At 42.3% G+C, this 24220-nt stretch overlaps 1 protein-coding gene across 2 annotated transcripts in view; it reads left to right on the forward strand.

Annotated features, from left to right (window-relative positions):
• The window catches only part of SMAD2 (SMAD family member 2), a 32608-nt gene extending 14564 nt beyond the window's left edge, over window positions 1-18044 (forward strand). The window contains exons 2-10 of one of the 2 annotated variants that reach the window (XM_065745251.1): window positions 3675-3764; window positions 4887-5080; window positions 5721-5855; window positions 9979-10053; window positions 10523-10576; window positions 11177-11389; window positions 12482-12619; window positions 12783-12927; window positions 16130-18044. In XM_065745251.1, the coding sequence (XP_065601323.1) occupies window positions 3675-3764; window positions 4887-5080; window positions 5721-5855; window positions 9979-10053; window positions 10523-10576; window positions 11177-11389; window positions 12482-12619; window positions 12783-12927; window positions 16130-16253 (1168 nt within the window). In that variant the 3' untranslated portion in view covers window positions 16254-18044. The remainder of the gene's footprint in view (window positions 1-3674; window positions 3765-4886; window positions 5081-5720; window positions 5856-9978; window positions 10054-10522; window positions 10577-11176; window positions 11390-12481; window positions 12620-12782; window positions 12928-16129) is intronic. The other variant, XM_065745252.1, reaches the window with a different exon arrangement.
• The last annotated feature ends 6176 nt before the right edge of the window (window positions 18045-24220 follow it).

Consider the following 24220-nt stretch of genomic DNA (forward strand, 5'->3'; position numbering starts at 1 on the left):
AGCCACATTAAAGATGATTCTTGCCAGAAATGTTGAATATCATCTGAGATGCTGCTCCTTATTAGCAGATTAAAAAGCACTGAAACACCAACTTGTTTCCTTTTAGGGAAAGCTTCAGGTGCAAGCAGGGCTGGTTCCACCCATAGCCATCAATCTGACGCTTTCTGTTGTGATCAGTCCTGAAACTGGGATTGCAGGACTGAATTGTCCCATGTTTAGCATGTAATGCCTGAATCAGATGTATGCTAGAACATTGACCTTCCCCTGAAAGTCTCTAGAGTTAGCAGTCAGTTATTGTGAGTATGCTTTGCCTGTCTCTCCATCTAATAGAAAATAAGATTCCTATTCCTAGAACTTGAGAATGCCTGGACAATGTGGCCAGCTTGATTCTTTAAATCCCTTAAATCCTTGCTGCAGAGCAGCAACCCTGACATGCCACAAGTGCTGGAGGCCACAGAACGTTGTGATTTGCTAATAATATGTAAATCAGCATTGAAAGAACTGAAGAAATAACAGTAATTAACTCCCTAGCATTTTAATAGTTGACCTTGTTTATGTCAACACTTAAATCATTTTGACAACAATGGTGAAAGTGTTCTTATGGAAGTGTCCGTGAAAGTGGGACAAAGTACACTAGCTTTAAGCTCTGAAAACCCTAGTATTGCAAGGCATGAAGCCTCAAGCATGCTTAAGGCTGCAGCCTGAGAGCAGCCTGCTTTCTAAGGGTGAAATAATGATATGTGCTGGCTCCTTCACCCCTCATAAATTCAGCGTGCCTTGGAATGTCCCCAGCACTGTGGCCAGCTGTCTTCAGGGCTGTCTGCATCCAGTGCATCTATGCTCTTCAACTCTTGCTTGCAGGGCAGGGTGGCTGCAGCAGAGCTCTCAGTGCACGTGGTCCCATTGGGTGGCAGCTCACCAACCTGGTAATGGTGTAGGAGGGCATAACATGCACCCTGCTGGGGAACATCCTAGCTGCTTCCTAGGACACAGGATCTTGGCCCAGGGCTTGGGAATGTTTCCAGGCAGGATTTACCTTAGAAGTATATAATTTAGTCCTTTATTCTTCCAGAATCTTTATGGACTAAAGCAAACTTTCATCTCCTAAGGGATTTAGGACACTTGAGAAAGGTTTTTAGGAGAGAACATCTCCCATTTTGAAGGAGGGAACCAAGTGCTTTGCTGCTTGAGTCTCTGCCTCCATTTACATGGCATTAGTCTTTGCTTAAATAACATTCAGAATGCAGTTGCCTTCTTTGCAGCCACCAGCTCTCCATGAGTCTGTGTTTGAATGAACCCACTGTGCAGGTGTAGTAAATGCAACCCTTAATGGAAGCTGTGTGGATGGAGAATGGATTTGGGATGTCTGTGACTTTGAAGAGCCCTGGTTTGCTTGGCTTGGTGACACAGCTTGTGGAGGTCTTTGTAGGCAGTGGATCTTCTGTGTGAGCAGAAGAGTAGAGAGGCCATTAAGTGAACCAGAAATCTGGGTTGAGAATAACTATTTTTTATCTACAGGACTATTTCCTCTGGGCTGTGCGGTGTATTTGAATTTTTGGAGCTGGAATATAGTCCTACAGTAGATGAGCCTGTAAGCCATCAGTATTAATCCTAGTCCTAGGTGGACATATGTCTCAGAAGACAGCACTGTAAAATGCAGGGTAAAGGAGCAGTTTTGCTTGCCAGCTGATCAGTTTCTCTTCACCTCCTTTTCCAACACTCCCATGTGCTTCCTCACCACCTTCCTTTTCTGTGGTAACAGATACACCTCCATCATACAGTCACTTTAGAGTACTGTTTGTCTCATCATAGATTTTGGACTATGTAATCAACTTTGATAGCTCAGATACTTAACTGAGAAGAGGTTAGTATTATAAAAGTTCCTGTTTTGCATGCTCTAAGGCTGTAACACTTCTCTATGTGTTGCAAAGTAACCATGTGCTCACACCCCATAATTTTGGGAAGGTGGAATCTGTGTGACAGCATCAGCTTTCAAGCATGGTCTTTTGTTTAAACAGTCTGTTGCTCCGGGGAGTGAGCTATTAGGGAGATGCCTCTGTTAATTAAATGCAGCACACTGTGTGTACTTATTGTTCTTCTAATTGAATGTGTGTGACAATTGTCTTACAAGCAGTAGTGGTGCAGATTTAAGGACGCAGAGATGTTCCCTGGTGTCACAAAGGCTGCCTGTGTGTCTTCAAGGCAGTGATTTCAGTCTTCATGTGGCTGCTAGCAGCCCACTGTGCTGCTGGTAGAGGCACCTTAGGAGCAGCAGAGTTGGCAGGCACTGCTGTTGTAGTGATGTTCACTATCCCTCTTCTGCCCCTTGAGATTTTTGGAGAGCTGAGAATTGGCTTAGAGCATCTCACCCTCCCTGGGATGGTGTTTAAATGTGTCATGTGGGACTGGGAGCAAGGGGTCTTGTCCCATTCCCTTCCTTTATCTGTGCCCTGCACTTAAGTTTTAATAAAGTGTCCATGGAATTGTGGTGGTTGTTTGTGCTAAAAGTGCTGTTAAGAATACTGTATCAGCTGGGTTTGGTAATGTAAACAGCAAAATCACTCTTTAAAACCGTAAGTTGGGTGAACTTTTATCCTTCTCCTTCTGGTACAACTTTCTGGAGGTTGTTAATTTCAAAGGTGAAATAGCAGCAGCCACATTTCTGGCTTCGTGCTGGCTGTAAGTTTCTTGTCACCCAACATTTCTCCATTTCTGAGTCTCGTTTGTTACTCATGTAAAACTAATTGTCAGTTCTCAGTGGTCACAGAGCACGTCTGTGGTGGACCTGAGATGGGCCCATGCCTCAGAGAACGTGCTGCCCGTTTATACACTCATGCTGTTCTTTGCTTTGCTTCAGTCTGCTGCTCCTTTCAACTCGTGCTTGTGTCACTGGAGGTTCCTTTTTTTGAACTTCTGTGCTTGCCACTGAATTGGTTTCTAAACGTTGTCTCTCATTTCCTCCTGCTTGATTTCACAATTAAAGTTTTGTTGTGCTGTAGCTGGGTCTTGAAGTACAATACTGTAAATCTGTGTAAAATGTACATCTTGTAGGTGGTAGAAAATAAAAATAACACCAGTTTTTTAATCAAGGAGAGCACAGAAGTTAAGTGAGAAGCGTCACTGCAATATGCTTTTCTTCAGTGCCCAAGTTTTCCTGTGTTGAGCCCAAGATTTCTTGTGTTGAGAAAAGCAGTGAACAAGAGCATGCATGGAGAATGCAATTGCTGAACGGTGGCACTTTGGAGCCAGGCTGTGATGGTTCAGTTCCAGATGCACATGGCCCATGGTTGTAATTGTAGGGCAGCTTATACTCAGCAACAAGCCAGAAAGAAACCAACCCAGAAATAACAATTGAGAATTTTGTTAGGAGGTAGGCTGAGGAAGTTTTGCCTGTTTTAAGGAGCATTGCAGCTACATCAACTGCCTAAGGTCAGAATTTGTTCACCCTTTAAAACATGACCATTTACCTTGAATCACGTGCTCCATTTTGATAGTCTCCTTCATATAGAAAATATAGCATGCGATGTCCGTCCAATGCAAGCCTACCAGTGCTCTATCTTCTATGTGGAAGGAAGTACTCTGTACATTTCTCCATGTTTGACATCATGGTGTTTTGAATAACCACGTTCCATATTCATACCAATTTTTTGTTTTTGTTTTCAATTTATGCACAGCACTTGCTCTGAAATTTGGGGACTGAGTACACCAAACACGATAGATCAGTGGGACACAACAGGCCTTTACAGCTTCTCTGAACAAACCAGGTGAATATTCTGCCCTCTCTCCATCATAGAACCTTGTGGGAGGGATTGGCTTTGGAGGGTCTGTCATGGGATGCTTTAGCTGTAAAATAGACTAAATGCTTCTTAGGTCTCTCACGTTACAGCATTTTAAAACATTTGCTTGCCAGTGTAGCAATCCAAGTGTTCTCAGCTGATGTTTTGACCAATGAAATCCTAATTGCGGAGTATTCATTTTTCACGCCAGTTGAAAGAATGGGAATGGTTAATGCAAGCTCTGATGGGATTTGGTATTTCTATTAACAACCTTGGGCTACTTAATTCTTTAGACCTCATCTTACAAAGTGTTTAAACTGCTTTGTATGCCATGAGCTTTCAGTTAAATCTCACTAATTGGCTGTGATACGAGCTGCTGAGGAACTGCTTGTACATTCTTCAGTAGTTAACAGTGGGCAAATTCTAAGCAGGGTCTTTACTTTTTCATATCACATTGCTTGATTTGTGTACTGAGGTTTGTCTCCCATCCCATAACGATCATAAACATCTGCATTTGTGTAAGCATATGCAGTCTGTCTTAAAACTAGCAAAACATTTTCAGCTGGTAGCAAGGCAGAGGAAGGCAAGAAGATGAAGTGTACAGCCCCTATGAGATGTGTGTTCACACTTGTTGCATCACAGTCACGCTGCCATGTGGATCCTTTGGGCAGCTGACTGATTTGCAGTCAGGAAATTGTTAAGCTTAAAGCCACAAAGCATCCATGCCATGGCAAAGCCTTGAGGTTTAGAAGCTGAAGGGGCTGCTAAGTGTGTGATTTTTTTTCTTTCAACAATTGTCTTCTGCATTTAAAAAATGTGTATGAAGCGATCATCCCAAATACTTGGTTGGAGGTAAAGTGGCTTTTAACGACCCCTAAATTCACTGGCAATAATTTGAGCAGCTCAGAAATGAGATAACACTGTTTGAAGCCATCATTCTTCTCCCATTTGAAGCATTTTAACACGAGTGCACGTGTCACTAGCAGCATCAGTCTGCTGAATTCTGAAATTGAACGAACTGCCCTTCTCGTGTGTGTACACTGTTGGTTGAGTGATGATGATGAGACAGCGTGCAGCCTGTAAATGCCTCTCAACATCTTTCCCATGTAGATCTCTCGATGGCCGACTACAGGTATCACATCGTAAAGGGCTACCACACGTCATCTACTGTCGTCTGTGGCGCTGGCCAGATCTTCACAGCCACCATGAACTTAAAGCAATCGAAAACTGTGAATATGCTTTTAATCTTAAAAAGGATGAAGTATGTGTAAACCCATACCACTACCAGAGAGTGGAGACACCAGGTAGGAAGACTGCTTCCGGCTTCATAGCACCATCTGTGTGTACACGAGGGACGTGGTTTAGTAGGGGTGAGTTGGGGTTGGACTTGTGTTGGTCTCGGACCAACCTTCGTGATTGTACGAGTGGGTATGGTGTTGATAGATTGATGGTTGAAGTGGATGATTTTAGCTGTCTTTCCCAACCTTAATGATTCTTGTGGCTCTATGTACTTGTTTAGCACAATGTTTCAAGTGAAAAACAGAGGAGGATGGTGTGTTCTTGTGCCAAAGCTGCAAGATGATTAAGGATACAGGTTTGGAGAATGCCATCTGCTGAAATTTTTCAATAGAAAAGACACTGAAAAATCTTTATCAATGTGTTGAATACCCCAGTAAATGCTTCCAGTAGTGCTGTCAATTTCCAGGTGACTAAGGATGGTCCAGCATGAAAATGAGAGTAGAATGACATACCTGTGCTAATAATCACTAATCACGTTCAAGAAGAATTTGCTTGTTCCGTTAATTATCAGTACAGCCACAGTATTAGCAATATCGAGACACACCTGAAGAAATTTTTTGGATGGTTTAGATGTATTCTTCCTTTTACTTCATGAAGGTGTGAGTTTGAAGGGTCCTACTAATACTTCGACTTTTTTTTTCCCAGTCTTGCCTCCTGTACTAGTGCCACGGCACACTGAGATCCTAACAGAGCTTCCTCCTCTTGATGACTACACCCATTCCATTCCTGAGAACACTAATTTCCCAGCTGGAATTGAACCACAGAGCAATTACATACCAGGTATTTTCTTACCTCCCAACATGAACATTATGCTTAACATTGCAGCAGTGGAGTAAATATGGTTATTTCATCCTCTGAAGTGAACAAATGAGTTGAAAGGTGTACCAGTAAATTAAATCTTGTTGATTTCATTATTAATTCCAATGGGACACACGAAAATGAAACAGTGAGTTAAAATTTTTTATCTGTAGCTTATAAATGAATGAGGTCTGCTTTGTGTATTTGTTACTACAGTGTACATAGTTTTGTTGTTAGTATTCATAAAAATGTATTGAATTAATAAATAAATCTTCCTCCTTCTCTTTGCTTCTTCCCTACTGCAAGACAAAAAAAAGAAAGCTGAACTGCCAGTGTGTAGATAAGCCTCTGTTCTTGCTGAAATGTGAAATGAGTGACCTTTGTTTCCTGTCCCAGTTCCATGATTCATTGAATGGTAGAATGGCTTGGGTTGGAAGGGACCTCAAAGATCACTTAGTTCCAGCCCCTGTGTCACAGACAGGGTTGCCCATTGCTTGATCAAGCAGTGGATCAGGCTGCCCAGGGCCCCATCCAGCCTGGCCTTGAACATCTCCAGGGATGGGTCATCCACAGCCTCTTTGGGCAGCCTGTGCCAGTGCCTCACCAACTTCTCTGAAAAACTTTTCCCCAGCATCTAATCTAAATCTGCTCTCCTTCAGTTTAAAACCATTGCCCCTTGTTCTATCACTATCTATCTATGAAAAAAGTTGTTTTCCCTCTTGTTTGTAATCTCCCTTTAAGTAGTGGAAGGCTGTAATGAGTAACCATGGGACCTTCTCTAGACTAAACAAGCCCAGCTTCCTCAGCCTGTCCTTGTGGAGAGTTGTTCCACCCCACTGATCATCCCTGTGACACCAGTCCTGAACACAGTACTCCAGATGAGGCCTCACAAGGGGAGAGAAGCACAATCACCTCCCTTCTGCCACCCATTTTCTGATCCTGTTGATTTTTTTGTGCTGCAAATGCATACTGCTGGCTCATGTTAAGTTTTTCATCCACCAAGACCCCTAAGTCCTTTTTGTCAGGGCTACTCTCAAAGATCTCTTCTCCCAGCCTCTATACATAACTGGGATTGCCCCAGCCCAAGTGCAATGCCTTACACTTGGCTTTGTTGAACCTTGTTGTGTTTACACGGGTCTTCCTCTCAAGTATGTCAGAGTCCCCTCTGGCTGATGTCCCCTCCTTCTTCCATATCAACTGTACCACTCAGCTTGGTGTTGACTGTATAACGTGCTAAGGGTGCACTTGATCCCACTATTTTTGTCATTGATAAAAATGTTAAAGAGTGTCAGTCTTAAGGTGGACCTCTGGGAGACACCTCTTATTACCACTTCCACCTGGACAGAGCTGCTGACTGCAACCCTCTGGCTGTGGCCATCCAACCAATTCCTTATCCACTGAGTAGTCCAGCCTTCAAATCCATCTCTCTCCTACTAAGAGATAAGGATGTGCTGCAGGACTAAGTCAAAGGCCTTGTACAAGTCCAGGTAAATAACATCAGTTTTCTTCTATTTGTCCACCAGTGCCACTACTCCATCACAGAAGGCCAACAGATAGGTCAGGCATGATTTGTGGTTGTTGAAACTGTACTGGCTGTCTTGGATCACCTGCTTATCCTTCACATGCCTTAAGAGGAATACTTATCCCTCACATGTCTTTCAAGAGGATCTGGTCTGTGATCTTTCCAGGCACAGAAGTGAGGCTCACTGGCCTATAGTTCCCCCTGTTTACTACAACTTCAGGAAGTTTCCTGAAAGATAAAACTGAGCCAAGCTGCCATTTTTCATAAATGTTTAAGGGAACTATGTTTCAGCTCCCCAGGACTGAAATAAGCTGAGAAGTCAGATCCTTACTCAAGAGGGATGGCTGCCTTGAAACTCAGAACGTGTGATGTGCAAATTTTATCTGCATGTCTTATGCAGGATGTTACACATGTTTTCTGTAAATCTGTCTGAAAGCTGAAATTGCACCAAGAAAATGTCAATGAATTTGATCTCCTTTTTTTAATCAGTGCCAAATTTGATGCCACAGAAAGAGGTTGGAGTTGGGGTGATCTTTAAGATCCCTTCCAACCTAAGTCATTCTAAGATTCTGTGTCAAGATTTTTAAAGAGCTATTCAAGATGCAGGAACTTGATGTTGCTTTCTCCATTTATGTAGTCTTTTTTGTCTGAATCTGAGGGCTTTTGATGGTGTTGGTGGACAGCTTACTGCACCACTTGGAAATTCAGGAAATGTGCTTAGGTAGTTGTTTGCATGAAGCCTGCTCAAGGTGATTGCAGGTACTCACATGATCTTCTCTTGTTTATGCAGCTCACCACGCCTTGCCTCCTTCTCTTTGTTACTGACACCCTGCTCTTGTATTCAAGAATTGTATCTGAATCTCACTTTGTTTGATAGCTAATCTCTACTGCTTGGTTAGGTGCTGATAAGCCTTCTGTGTCTGGCAGCCTGGTTTGGACTGCAAAGGGATTGATGTCACCTGTGTGTACTTCATGTGCTTTTCTGGGCAGGTGGTGATGGTGGAGGTGTAGGATAGCCTTCAGGGCCCTTCCAGGTTTGAGCTGCAGAGTTCTGACATCTGGCTTGGAACTGTTAATTTATTTCCAGCTTTGCTGTTTCTCACCTCTGATCCTAACACAGTCTTAATAGGTGGAGGGAATCTGTCTTCAGACCGAGTGGATATGGAATGTAACCTGTGCCAAAAAGCCCAGATTAGCAACTGAAAACTGGAAGTGTGGTGTGGATTGGAAATTATTATTGACCTTTACCATGTCTGTTGGCTTAACTATAACAAAAAAACAAAAGTTGGGTGGCGTCCTGTTCATCACAGTGAATTCTATAAAAATATTCAGAACAAACGTGATCTTTGTCGTTGTTCTTGCTAGTAAAGATTTCCCTTGATTTTCCTTTTAAATTCTCACTTGAATTTTGTCACATCTATATTTAGTGTGCTTGCTTTACAGAGTGAACTAAAGATGTAGTTCTTTGGCTCACTTTTATTTGATATGGTGATTTAATCGTTCTTCCTCTTGCTGACTTTCTTCTGTTGTTACTCTTCCTCTATAAATCTCTGACACGATAGTAGATACAATTTGATTTTGATTCTGAAGCAAAAGACTTTATCTTTGTTCCTGCTGTTGGGTAATACGTAATTAAATGTGTAATCTCTTAGATGTATCAGAGACAATTCTAGGGTGATTGTTGAGATCAAGTTAGCATTTACCACTTCCACTAAAGAAACTGACACTTGATCTTCAGTAAATAGGAAAAGGCTTGTGCCCAGTTCAAAGAAAATTATTTCCTGAAAGGCAGTTGGTTAGCACATTATCAGGATTACAAAATAATCGTGATTGGAGGGGAGGGATGACCACAATCTCCTGGGTTTTAAAGATATTTCTGTGAAATCTGATATTTTCTACTATCAAAATGCTTTATACTTGCTACTGAGTTGACTTTGGTCTGTGGTACTTCCGTCCTTTAAAGAAAGCTAATGATGACAATAGATTATTATTTTTTTTAATAGAACTTGGGATTTATCATAATAAATAGAACTTGTGCATCAGAACTGATTAGATAATACTCTTATTGTTAATGTGCGAAAGCAGCTTTTAGGTGCTGAAGAAAAATGGACCAAGCTGGAAAACAACCTTTAAATCTGAAAACTCATAAGGCGTAGGAGGGTGTCTGATCTGATGGTTATACTGCATGAAGACAGTTCCTATTTTTTTGTAGAATTCACCAGATGGTTTTTTCATTTGTAATTCTACTAAATGTGAAAGCTGTTGATCACAATTGCAAAATTATTACTCATTGTAGTGGAAGTGTGTTGTATTGCCTGGAAAAAACAAGGGTTATCCGTTAGTTGTGTAACAAGTTGGAGCAACTGATGGGCACACAGAGACGCTGCATTTTACGTAGACAGTTGGGCAGGTAACAGGTTTGAGTTCCTACGGGAAGGAAGGAAATCCAACAGAATGAAATTCCAGTCCGGTGTGCAGGCATCACGCAAAGCATACAAGGAGTTGAGGACTAAACCCCAAACGATACAAGTTTCTCATCAGTTTCAACTGCAATTGGATTTTTTGTTGTTGTTTTTTTGACAGAAACACCACCTCCAGGATATATCAGTGAAGATGGAGAAACGAGTGACCAGCAGTTGAACCAAAGCATGGATACAGGTAACGCTTCATTTTTCACCACTTTGAAGACCTGGGATTGCTTGTTGTGATCCGTTTACATGTCATGGCATGTCTTCAGCCCAAGTGATGACGACAGCAGCCCTCTGTACAACCTGTTGTGTTTCAAATCAATCATTCTTAGGAAGGCTCTATTGAAAGGCCTCCTTACTGGAGAAGTGCGTAAAGAAATGTTCACAGCCTGTGCCTGAAGAGAGCTATGCCAAGTGCCCCACTGAGATGTTAATAGGTTCTTTATGAGGTGGGGTAGATTCCCAGGCATCTGGAAAATTAAGTGTAATCTGAATTCTGAATAAAGATGGAACATGCTGGAAAACTGGATACAGGTTTTCTGAGGTTTTTAAGACCTAAGAACTCTTTAGAGAATGCTAGTCCCTAAATAGCAGCCGTACCTATCTGTCTGAAATGACAGGAATATTTTACTCTGAACCAATCTGTGTTGCTTCAACAGGATCTCCAGCAGAGCTGTCTCCCAGTACTCTCTCCCCAGTTAATCATAGCCTGGGTAAGCTGGAAACACTTTTAAATGTTTTGGTGTGCAGCGACTCCTCTTTATGTATACAAGTACACTAAAAATATAGACATAATTAAGAAAAGTGAGAATTGTGCTGTGAGACTCTTGGGTTGGTTTCTGGATGATTAACATGTATCTGTTAGTTACTAATAGCTAATTAATAACTACATATTTCTGCAACTGAATCTCTGGCAAAGAGAGTGAAACCTCTGAGTGGTTCAGTTTAATTTCTTCTTTAACATTACTGAAATGTTTTCTAGTTACAGAAAGGCAACAGAAATGTCTCACAGCAACTGAATTCACAGTAACAGTGGCCTGATTGTTGTGCTAAGCAAAGTGCAAGTGCTAAAGTACATGAGCTTTGGTCACTTTTAGAGCATCCCTTCTCTTCCCACCCACCCTCCCCCCTTGTGTGAAATACTGAATTCCATTCTTTTTATTGAGGTAGCTAAAAATGACAGCAAGCAGAATTGTAATTTGCGTAGCTTGGGGAGACTGTCATTTCTGGAAGAGAAGAACAGCAGGGCAGATAGATTTCTTTCAGGCTCAAATTCTGTGCAACCTTTACTTATTTCCTATTTAATTTTTCAGACTTGCAGCCAGTGACTTACTCGGAGCCTGCATTCTGGTGTTCAATAGCATATTACGAGTTGAATCAAAGAGTGGGAGAAACCTTCCATGCATCACAACCTTCCCTGACTGTAGATGGCTTCACAGATCCGTCCAATTCAGAACGGTTTTGTCTAGGTCTGCTTTCCAACGTCAACAGAAACGCAACAGTGGAAATGACAAGACGACACATAGGTAAAGATGTGATCTTTTCACTATTTTAATGCTCCAGGTTCCAGATTTCTCTATCTCAAGGCTCAGTCACAACATGGTCAGTAATAGGACTTACTGTTTTCCATATTATGATATCTTCTTCCAGAAATTATATTGTATTTTTGTTTGACTCTTTTATTCAGCAGTGGTCACTATTTATTTCTTTATTTTTGACTGCTACGTCTCGAGCAGAACCTTCTGATTTCCTCCTCCCCAAATCCATATGCTTGGGTAATAAAATGTTAGGTTTGGAGAAGCCCAGGATGTGCCTGTAATGAGTGATGGAAATGGTCAATTGTGAGTCAGGATTCTCCCCTTGTTTTAGAGAGTAGCCAATGTTCTGTTGGAAACATGATTTTAAAGAAAAAAGGGGGGTAGACATTATGGCCTTTAAAGGACCTGATAATTATAAATAACTTTTGATGGGGGGATGGGAATCAATTGTACATTCCTTCTTACATGTGCCAGAAATAACGCATACAGATTTTTTCAAGATCACAATTCAAAAGCAAACAATAGGATTTCATATTGGTTTCTTCTCAGCAATAAGTCTAAGTGAAGCCACATTGTTTTTGTCAAAGCAGTACAGCAAAAGGGGTATGCAGTGGGTTGGGAAATGGTGTGTGTGCATGCAAGAGGAAAGTCTGTGCAAGTAGTGAACTTGCTCTGCTGTTTTCTCCCATTATCTTAACAGCACGAGGCGCTTCACATACAGCACTTTTTATTGGCACACATTTTAGTTACACTGAATCTTATCTTTTTATTTCAATTGTGGTAGTTCTGTAAGTGAAAAGTTCTTGTGTTTGGTTATAGGGCAGTACCTGGCTATAAAATTCCAGATCATGCTATACTAAAAATTATTCTGCTTTTACTTCAAATATTGTGTGATTAACAAGCAAGTTAATGATGTTCTGCTGCAGCTGTCAGCCATCCATCAGTTTGCTCCTCCAAATAATTGATTTCTGTTTTTGTTGCAAGGAAAATAACTTGTACTTCTCTGAAAGGAAATATTCCCTTGTTTGTTAACATGCCTGGGACATACCTCAATGTGAGTTCCTTTGAATTCTGTTCCAGGAAGGGGAGTGCGTCTCTATTACATCGGCGGAGAAGTTTTTGCTGAGTGTCTCAGTGATAGTGCAATTTTTGTTCAGAGCCCCAACTGTAATCAGAGATATGGCTGGCATCCTGCAACTGTCTGCAAAATCCCACCAGGTCAGTCGCCTACCGAGGGCCTCCTACAAAAAAGTCTAGTGAATGGATTCACAGGATGTCGTTTGCTTTCCTTTTGGTACTTAGAAGGGGTCTCTAGTTTTAGTCTTTGGTGTAGCAAACTCAAGTATTTGTTAAGTGTACCTCTTTGTCCTTTTTTTTGTAGGATGCAACCTAAAAATCTTTAATAACCAAGAATTTGCTGCTCTTCTGGCTCAATCTGTGAATCAGGGTTTTGAAGCAGTTTACCAGCTTACCAGAATGTGTACCATCAGGATGAGCTTTGTGAAAGGATGGGGAGCTGAGTACAGGTAAGAAAGAAGCTTTTTGGTTTAGAGTTAACAATTTTTTTCTTCCTTTAATATACTTCTTTGTGTCTGGAATGAGATAGGAAATCTGTGCTGTCTGTAAGTTGAACCCGTATTTTCCTTTTCTCTCCATCAGCTGTAGGACTCCTCAGTCATAAAGACCCATAAACTGATTTTCACGTGTCACCAAAGTTCACTGAGCAAGGAATTTCATCAGAGTTCCCTTCCATGCTCCATCCTGCTTGCTGGCTTATTGTGGTGAAACCAGTGACAACATCTTGAAGTTTCAGAACTTGTTTTACAGTTACTGTTAGATCCACTGTCATTTAGGTCTCCGTGCTGTTCTGTGTGGAGTACAGTGAGTTTGTTAGGTTGTAGTGTGAGATGCAGTTGATGAGATCCAAACAAAAGGGTTGGAGTGACTCTTGAGTGAATTACATCAACAGCTGGAGAACATGGTTTTAGGAGGTGGAAAATGCACTGAGACCTGTAGTGGAAAAAACTGCAGGAGTAAGCTGTGCACCTCTGTATTAAACTGCTAAAAGCAGATGAGTGGAAAAAAAGGTCTTTTTAGTTTGTCCTGATAATAGAATTAAAAAAAAAAACCACCTGCCATTTAGGATGGAGTCTCTTTATAGTGTAGGATGGGAATTTGGAAATAAGAGAAAACAACTTCTAAATGAGCAGTTTGAAATACTTCATTCTTTTGGAGAGCTACAAATGTGGTTTAAAACAACATCAACAAGAAATCCCTTGAACATCGTTAAAAATTGTTTACTGAGAGAAGTCTGACATATCAGTATCCTGCTGCAATACAGAACACAAAAAAAGAAAAAACCCTCATAATTTCTGAAGTTAAACAATGCCAGGTTGCACTGTAGATCCTGGGGTTTGGATTTTCTTGCAGTGTAGCTGTGTGAATGTGAGTCGTCAGCATGTGGGGGAGGATTTGTGGCTAAATGAAGCCAATTTTGTGAAAACCTAATTAGATAGAATGAAAAATTCCAGTAATGGAATAAATTGGTACTTCTCTGTTAGCAAGAAGTACACAAGGAAAAAATCTGGCTGCAGTTTAAAGAACGGTTGGATTTTAGTCCAAAGGAGAATGTATACATTCACACGTAATTAAATGCAACATTCAAATCAGAGTAGAAGAAAGGCTCAGTCGGTCAGATTGTGTGAGGACAGCTTGAAGTGATTGGAGTTATGTCTTGGGCTAAAGCACTGAGAAGGCTTTGGGTGAAGTTTTTGCTAAGGAGGGAGAATGTTAGTTGTTTGTAGTCCACAAACCCTTCAGAGGTCATAGGGTTGAAAAAGCTCCAGAGGAACCCGCCAAAACAGTGCAGAATCTGACTGTGGGTGAATGCTGAAACTCATTTCTGCGCATCTCTGTTAAAGATGGTGCTGTTCTGGAGACCATTAAGTGTAGGTAGAGATACTCAATAGGAAATCCATGGCTAGAAGAAACCAAGTTTCAGCTTTGAGATGGCTGCAAAGTGACTGTCCCTCTTCGGTCTTTTACCAGGGCTGCTGAACAGACCCAGTCCTAACATATTAAGGAAGTGTGTTGTGGAACACATTGTAGGGGAGTTGACAGCAGTGGAATAATGAACTTCCTTCTTTGGGAGAGGATTCGAGACAAAATGGAATTACATTTCCTGTGGTTTAGATTGTTCTTTTATTGGATCACTTTGTTTTGGCATAGGCACTCAGGGCTGAGATAACAGTGTTTTTTAGAGCACTGAGAGAGCACAGACCCCAGCTGCGTTCTTCTAGAAAATGTAAAACCACAGACAGCTTTTGAAATCCATCTTCTCACCAGCTTGATTTTTCTGCCTTTTCAGTTCCTCTGCTTATATAAACTTATTTCCTTCAAGCATATGGTTCCAATGCCGACTGTAAAAAGGAATGGAGCTGGAGTTGTGTCTGACTAATCTTTGAATCTTAATGCTTCCTCACTTTGATTTGGGAATAATTAGAACTACTGGGAAAAACTGGCTTAGCAACAGTAGTCTTGCCATTCTTGTTTGAGAAAACTCCTGTGCCTCGAGTGTGTGCAGGGAAATAACAGGGGTTCTCAGGCAGAGTGGGTCCAATACTGATTTCTTTACTTTGGAGACAAGGAGGAAGATGTTTGAATAACAGGCCTCTGGGTGAGACACTGAAACAGGGGCGGATGGGAAAAGTGAACGGAACTTTTATGGCTGTCAAGCTTTCAGCTTCACTGAGGCATTCTGAGTGTTTAATTAACAACTTCTGTTGTGGGAAAATAAGGCCAGCTGATATAAGAGACAAGAGAAACACATTTTTTTCTGAGCTGTTTGCGTGAGGATGTACAAAACACATGTAGAGGTAGAAATAAGATGACAGGAAATCAGAGATGAAGTTCAGTGTTCCTTTTGAGATAACGGCAGCGCAGTGTAACCACACGCTGTGTTATGGTGTAGTGTTCCTGACAACATCTACCATGGTTTCCTTGTACATTTCTCTTGACAATTGCTCTAAAAATGTGCATCTTACAATTACCACTGCATTTTGCTGCTAGGCCATACCACCTGTGCAGAGCCAAGCATTTCTGCTTCGTATTTCTTTTTAGTAGTCAATTAAATTCAAACATAGCTATAACTATTATAATTATATAAATAATTATACTACTATTACCTAATAATGAGTTGAAATTATGCACGAGGGCTCTTAGAAGGTGGAGATATTTTAGCTGTGTGCAGCTCTCTGTGACATCAATGCCAGAGTGGGTGTACGGTTTTCAGTTTGACTTTCTTTTGCAGAATAAGGCATTTGGTATGGCACTTTGTAACTTTTGCTTCAGTTCTTATTTTATTCTTCAGGGCAGAATATTACAGAATCATTAAAGCTGGAAAAGCCCACTGAAATCATCAGCTGCATCCCATCCCCACCATGACCCCTGACCATGTCCCCAGCTTCTTGAACACCTCCACCACATTCCCTGGGCAGCCTGTTTGAATACTTCTCGGTAGTGTTACTGTTGTTTCTTGGAGGTGTGAGGTGGCTGGTTTTTTTTTTTTCAGAGGCTGGTGAACCGTTGGTACATTTATCATAATGGTTGCAGATTTTTGTCTTTGCACAGTAGGGATAGATGAACCGTCGTATGAGGGATTGTGTGATGGACAACCTCGTGGTAGGAAAAAGCTGCTTTCTTACTTTCCTCTTCCACCTAATTTTTCAGGCGGCAGACAGTAACAAGCACTCCTTGCTGGATTGAACTTCACCTGAACGGACCTCTACAGTGGTTGGATAAAGTATTGACTCAGATGGGCTCCCCTTCAGTACGCTGCTCCAGCATGTCGTAAAACTCCTTCCTCTGCTACCAGTGGGCTGAGTAACAAGGCCCATCAGCAAACTTCATAGAACAGCTCGTCTGTCGTAGTATTTGTGTGTGGTCCCCATGAACTGTTTACTATCCAAAAAAGTCTTTTTTTTTTTTCAAAGAAAAACAGCACTTGAGGTCTCATCAATTAAAGCACCTTGTGGATTCTGTTTCCTATACTCTGATACTAGATGAAAACTTAGTGTATAGAAACGCCTTCTTCAGAGAGAAGAAGGAACAGCTCTAAAGACTCTTAATGGTGTTTTTATTGGGTATATAATTGAGTGTCCTAATGGTTTATCAATAACATGAATAGCTAAGTATATATACAGGTAATGTATCACTGATCTCAGATATGGCAGTATTGTGCTGTTCTTCATTTTAGTTCCCATAATTAGATGTTTGGTTTGTTTTTAGATTGGGGCTAATCTTTCATAAAATTCCAAGACTTGACTCCTTTATTCTTTTGTATTTTTTTTATATAAGCAGGTTTTCAAGTTGTTCTAAACGTAAAAAGCAGACTTTCCTTGTAGAAAAGCTTAACTTTTTGCTGCCTTCATAAAGATAAAGAAAATCCCTCCCTTGGAAGGGAAAGAAATGTCTGAGATTCATCTGAAATCTCAAGACAATTTATATATGCTTAATGGGGCCTAAAATGAATCTCTGTACTCTAAATTCTGAGTATCTATCACACTAGGAGTCTACTTTTCCCTACCCATCTGAGCTGATAGATCTGTTGTCAGCACTATTGCTGGCACTGTGTTATTTGGGACTTTTTTGTACCTTGGATCACTGAAATCAGTGTTTTTCTCATCGAGTTAGAATTGATCATAGCATTGAATACTGGATTAAGTATAGAAGGGTATTGACTTACACCTTACATCTGTATGCTTTCAGTAAACAGATGTTATTAAAATCTTGGTTCTAGTTTGTGAAGCCAAACACCTTGAAAAATCCTTTTCCAGGGTAGACTAGACTCTTTCTTATAGGTTTTAAATAGATGCAGCTTCTTAACCTGTTTCAGTAACAGAACTTAAATCTCTGATCTGAGTGGCTTTGTACAGCTTGCTGACATACCAGATCATCCGCATTCATTATGTCATAATGGGCCTTGTTATTAAAAGTAGTTGCTTCTGCAAAACCTTTAGGATAGTGGTTGCTGAGGTATGACCAGCAAAGGAGAACTTCTAGGTTCTTCACAACCGTGCATGTTATTGTGAACTCTTGGACACTACAGCTGCACCATATTAAAAATATCCTGAAATATATTCTACAGACAAGTCTGGGTTGGGGAAGGGTTGGGAAACTGTATAGAAGGGTTATTCTGACTTGAAAAATATACATCTTACTAACAATCTTGTGATCTAGCTGTCTGTCATTCTTCTGTTATCGTGGCAGTAGCAGGATTGCCTTTGTCTGTTCTTCCCATTGTTTAACACATTTCACTAGCACTGTACTTTGTGAGTACAGCTAGTGATAACATGGAGAACAAAAACGTGGCCAGTGTTACAGCTTTTAATCAGTTGACTGAATTGAGGATAGTCGTGGATATTTTTATTCTGTAATGACTAGGATATAGAAGCAATACCAAAAAAAATCAAGCCTTGAAAAAGAGGGCCAGCCACCTTTCAAAAATTGGCAAAGCAGTTACCAGTTTGTGCTAGTTTTACCAGTAGACTAATGTATTGGTAGAACTTGTGAACCTAAGAAATAAGCTTCATGAGTGTTGCATTTGCCTAATATGTGAATACACTAATAAAAGTTTTAATTCTCACGTTGGCTGCTTTTTCATTCATTATTGTATATGTTTTCTTTTGAAGATTGGGAGTGATTCTAACCAACCCAGAGAAGTGCCATTTGTTTTCTGCATGTTGTGGCTAGAAAGGTATAGTTTGGATTGTAAAGTCACGTCTTGGGCAGCTATCGTGGAGATTTCTGGATGTGTGTTTTTAACAGTAGACCTCTACTTCAGATCGAGTTCATTTTTTCCTGCTGCTTTTTTTCCTACCACAATCAAATTCCATCCTCCTGGCGCAGGTGTTTACTTTCACCTGTGAAACAGATAAGGCTGACTAGTCTGGGTGAAAGCAGGTTGAGACTTGAACCAGCTGGATGAGCTAATTCCATAGTCTCCTTCCTGTGAATTCCAGTGTGTGTTCTCTCAAACAGCTGGGGCAGTATTCCTTGCCTTGCTGTGGGCACAGCTATAGCCTTGGCTATAGGCTTTGCTGGTAAGCATTTCCAGCTCATGTACAAGGATGCGTGGTGCTGCTTGCAGACAAGTGTAAGGCCATGTCATCACCAAGTTCTTCCAGGATTTGAGAACAGTGCCAAATGCCTGAAGTCCTGCACCTTTAAACTGTGAGCTGAGAGCTTATGATTGGATGTCAGCTGGGTGTTTAACTTCCAACTCTGTATGCAACAACTGAGGCTCTGGATTGTCTAACAGTCAGAAATGACTCTTTTATGACCTATGGAGGTCCCTTCCAACTCCTGTGATTCTGTCCTTCTGTGATCACAGCTCCTGTACTCCACTAAGCTTATTTTCCTGTGCCCAACTTGACTTCTCGTGCTGCAGTGGGAGGTGTGATGTTTGGGGCTTTGATGATCTGCCTCCAAATTTTTGGCACGCTGAATCGAAGGTGTTTTGTTTGAGCCTTCCAACTCGTCATGCTTCTTTGTGGTTACAACTTTTTTTTTAGCGCTGCAAACTGAAATTTTCCCACAGCTGGGTTTTGAGTTAAAATATTGTGAAATACAGGATTTCACTCCACTCCACCCACACAGTGTCTTACTCGAGTGTGACGCAGTGTTTCTCTTACCAAAACAAGACTGGTTGTAACCTCATTTTGCGGATGCTTAAGCTGCAGCACCAGCTCTGAGTAAAGCCCAGTGTCTGATAGAAGAGTTACACATCTCCCAAAGCAACGTGCCCTGCTAGGAAGTGCTTCTGGGGGACCTTAGGAAATTGCATTGCAGCAAATCTTATAAAGAGTAAGAAAATAATGTTGAAATGTGTATTTTCCTGTTTTCCCAGCCTGGCTAGGAAGCAATCATCACAAACTCAAGTCACAGATGATAGAATCGTTTGAGTTGGAAGGGACCCTTAAAAGCCATCTGATCCAACTGGGTCACCCACTGCCTCATCAGGTGCTCAGAGCCCTGTCCAGGCTGACCTTGAATGTTTCCAAGGACAGGGCATTGATGTTAAAGAAGGTCATTTGAAAATAGCCTCTGGTAATGTCTCTTTCCATATCTCTTTTGCATACAAAAAAAAAAAATTAAAAAAGAAAGCTTTAAATAATGCTTCTTCTCTTGGGAAAGCACAGCTTGAAGAGTAAGTTCGTAGCAGCTCATCGTCATGGCTACAAAAACTGAAGTCAAGGCTTCAAAGCTGGGAACCACCTTTGATGTAACGTTAGCTGTTTCATTAACTGCAGTCAGGATTAAATCAAGGCAGTTGGCAGAGGAAAAGTGGATGGCAAATGATGGATATGTAAAGATCTCAGCCCTCAGTGCTCTTGATCCTCTTCCCTCATGAAGAAGGTTTATGAAGCTTACAGGAAAGCCAAGGCGCTTTTGGTACTCAAGTGGCAGTGGACACACATGCTCCTGTACTAGTGTCTAGGTAGGCTTGAGTTGTCCAGGTTGATGAATTCTTTGAAATAAAACTAATGCAAAATGAGTTTGGAAGCGCTTCAGAAGTCCCGTCTCGTCTTTGTGTTGCGTGTTCTTGAAGAGTTGATCTGTAGGTACAAGTCCTAGTAAAATTTCATATGGACCCAAGCCAAGATGTGTACCAGCAGATCTAATTGTTCTTTGTACTGTGCTTCCTCGTATGCTTGGTTCCAGAGTTAGCGAAGATCGGTGAAGTGCAGGCTGCAGGCACAGGTGGAAGGGCTCAACAGAACCTACCCTGGGTCTGAACGTTTGCGACCCGAAGGGACTTTGGAATGAAGTGTACATCTGTGTACCAGCAGAAACATATTCTCCTCTTTTTGTTGAGCCTTGGAAGCGATAATGCTAGTTTAAGTGCAGTCATCCCCTCCTAGGCCAGTATGTTGTCTTCTATTCTGCAGCTTTCAGGAGTCCGCTGGGAGGAAAAAACACAGCTGCTAGCAACGCTGATGTCAGCACTGCTGTAGGAAAAATGTCTTCATAACTTACTCAGACCCTGAGATTTGTACAGTGTATGACATTAAAATGGATGAAGAGGACTGAGATGCTGAGGTTCAGTAAAACAGGGAAAACTAGTGAAACTGAAGAGGAGAAAATGTCCATAAATGCACCTTTACCAGAATTTGAGCACTCTTCTTATGTACCGATGAGATGGCATCTGTTTTCTTTTGTTACTCTACTGAAAGAATAATTGGAGTACTGGAACAAATTAAAGGGCTAAGGGGGCACAAATCTAATCTTCCATCCCTGCTGCCATCATGGTGAAGACTCACTGGAATCCTTTTTGAAGCAACTTCAGGTCAAGACTGCTTGTCTTGTAGCATAGCTTCAAAGGCAAGAGACTAAATTCAGCACAGGGAGAAGAATGAATTAGTTGTAAGAGGCCTACAACTTCTGTGGGACGAGATGCAATGAAGTACCTATGTGGATTTTGATTCTGGAGGTGGGAATGTTGCCTTGGATCAGACTGCTGGGAGAGTCCTTGAGTGTTCAAGTGCTCCTCAGCAAATGATGCATCTCATCCTGCAAAGTGAAGGTGGTTTTGAGGACTTTGCAGAGAGTCTAACTTACCTTGGTAATTTAAAAATAAGACTCTGCAGGACTTCTGTCTCCTGTTTTGTTTTCTGTTTCTAAAAGTACTTGATTCCAAAATGATTGGATGAACAGCAGACGTGCTCATTAATTGCTGAGAGAAGATACTGTGCTATTCTGATGCCCTGAGGAAGAGTATTAGGTAGAACGCTTTCCAAAACATTCCTGTGCCAGTAGCAGTAAGTTGTCTTAGGGAGGGAGGAAAGAGCATCTTCCAACTTTGCCTCTTACTAAAAAGGGGATAGGAGGGTTCAGGAAGGAATTAGCATGCACGTAACAGCCTGAGGTTTTTAATTGTGTTTGGATTCAGAATACTGAGCTGAAACTTGCCTAGTTGATGGATCAGAGCTTAATTGCAGGTGTTGAACACATGATCACGAATATCCGCAGCATCTCTTGTGTTGATTGTTAAAAGTCCATGGGGCCAGATGGGATGGATACTCTGAGGGTACTGGTGGAGTTGATGGAGCTGATTGCCTCCTGGTGAACCAGAATGGTCCCAGTGGACTGGTGGTTTGCCAGTGTGACTTCCATCTGCAAGAAGGGCCATAAGAAGGATCTGGGAAACTACAGGCTTGTCAGCCTGGCCTTGGTACCAGGGGAGTTTATTGAGCAGATTATCTTGAGTGAGATCACATGGCATGTTTGGGGACAGCTGAGGATCAGGCCCAGCCAGCGTTTGTTCACAAAAGGCAGGTCCTGCCTGACCAAACTGATCTCCTTCTGTGATCAAGAGACCCGTCTGGTGGATGAGGGAAAGGCTGTTGGCATGGTCTACCTCGACTAAAGCAAAGCCTTCAACACTCTGCCACAGCGTTCTCCTGGAGAAGCTGCAGTCCATGGGTTGGACAGGTACACTCTTAGCTGGGTAAAGAGCTGTCTGGAGGGCTGAGCCCAGAGCTTGCTGGTGAATGAAGTTAACACCCAGCTGGAGTCTGGTCACGAGTGGTCTTCCTCAGGGGTCAGTAGTGGGGCCTGTCCCACTTAATACCTTCTTTCATAGGAGGGGATTGAGTGTGCCCTCAGAAAGTTTGCAGATGACACCAAGTTGGGAGGAATTGTCGATTTGCCAGGGGACAGGAAGGCTCTGCAGAGAAGCATAGAATCCTTAGAGCTGGAAGGGACCTCTGGGGGCCATCGAGTCCACCTCTACTGCTGCACACAGGGACACCACAGTGAGATCACGTTGCCCAGGGCCTGATCCAGCCTGGCCTTGAAAGTCTGCACCACAGGGCATCCACCACGACACTCAGCAGCCTGTTCCAGTGCCTGACCACCCTCACTGTAAAAGATTTTTTCCTTGTATTTCCAACCTGAATCTCCCCTCCCTGATTTTGAAGCCGTTTCCCCGTTTTCTATCCCCACAGGGTCTGTCCCCTGCTTTCCTGCAGCTCCCCTACAGATACTGATGGGCATCCTCAGCTCTCCCCTCAGCCTTCTCTTCTCCAGGCTGAACAGCCCCAGCTCTCTCAGCCTGTCCTTGTAGGAGAGATGTTCCATCCATTGGATGGTTGGACTAGATGATCTTGTAGGTCCTTTCCAACCTTATGAACTTATGAACATTGGATCACTTTTGTGGCCTTATTCTGCATACACTCCAACAGCCCTGTGTCTCTCCTGCACTGAGCACTCCCCATATGGACACAGTGCTCCAGGTGAGGTCTCACAGCACAGAGCAGAGGGACAGATCCCCCTCTTGCCCCGCAGGCTGCACTGCTTTGGATGCAGCTCGGGGTACATTTGGCTTTCTGGCCTGCGGGGTCACACTGCTGGCTCACGTCCAGCTGCCATCCACCAGTACCCCCACGTCTTTTTCGACTAAGCTACTCACTCTGCTCATCCCCCCCTGTTTGAATTGGTAGTAGGGGTCACCTCGACCCAGGTGTGTGACCTTGCACTTGGATTTGTTGAGCCTTGTGAGGTTTACCTGGGTCTGTTGCTCAAGTGTGACTAGGTCCCTCTGAATGATTTGGAGGGGGATCTGAAGATGCTGGATGGCTGTGTTGAAGCCAATGGGATAAGCGTCACCAAGATCAATGCCATGTCCTGTTCTTTGGCCACAAAAACCTCAGGCAACGCTACAGGCTTGGGGCAAGCTGGCTGGAAGACTGTGTGGAAGAAATGGATGTGGGGGTGTTGGTTGGTGCTCAAGAAACAGTAGATGTTGTACTAAGGGACATGGTTTAGTGGGAAAATATTGGTGGTAAGTTAATGGTTGGTCTAGATGATCTTGGAGGTCTTGTTCAACCTTGGTGATCCTGTGATGCACTGGGTATATTCCATTGTGTTGTGTGGCTCCATGGAGCTAACCAAGTCTTGTCTCCGTTGAAGACACCTTAACGCAGGTCACTCTTCAGTTCAATTACGGGTTTTGCATGCTGTGTGGAATGAACTGGGCACACCTGGGAATATAGTTCCGATTTCCCAAAGGCACAAAGTGAATCCTATAGTCCCCTTTCTTTTGTGTTTGTATACCTACGTGAGATGGGATCTTAATTCTGATCATCCAGTTGAAATCTAAAGAGGCTGACAGTAGACTTTTTCTGCTGTAGTAATTGCACAATTGCATGACAATGACCATAATTAGCGTCGTCTCAGAGCTCTACCTGCTGCCAGCAGAACTATAGCCAGCTTACACAGAACATGCTACATGGAGTCAAAACTCTCTTTGCTGTGAATGCAGAGAGCAGATGTAAAATTACAGGGATGTGTTTGCACCCAGTGCTTCTGGATGCACTCAGAAAGTTTAGATGTGCAAGACGGATGGTGTTGTGACGTTGGTAGAGTGAGCAGGACTTTAATAATGCGGGCTGTCTGACATAGGGTAAAAGTGACTTGCCTGGTGCTGCTGAAAGGTCTGTCCCCACGGAAGAGTTAGTGCTCAGTTAATTAGCTCTGCAGGAGGTCGCCCTGGCCACACTAATTGCTAATGCTGGGTCTGTCATGCCCAGCTCTGTGTCCAACCAGAGGTAAAAGCAGATGGCTGTGGATTTACTGATGGCTTCACTGTGGTTCAGACACTGACTTGGAGAGTACCAGAAGCTGCTGGTAGGGTAAATTAGCTAGGATCTTGACAAAAGTGTGTTAAACAAATTAGCTAGGCATTGAAATGCTTTTGTATTTCTTTATTGGTAGTCTCAATCATTGCAAAATGTGTTTGAGAGGGCAGCTGGATTAAAA

Source organism: Cyrtonyx montezumae, unplaced genomic scaffold (genome assembly GCF_038088225.1).
Source record: "Cyrtonyx montezumae isolate F1298 unplaced genomic scaffold, pur_monq_1.0 scaffold_34, whole genome shotgun sequence".
NCBI lineage: Eukaryota > Metazoa > Chordata > Aves > Galliformes > Odontophoridae > Cyrtonyx > Cyrtonyx montezumae.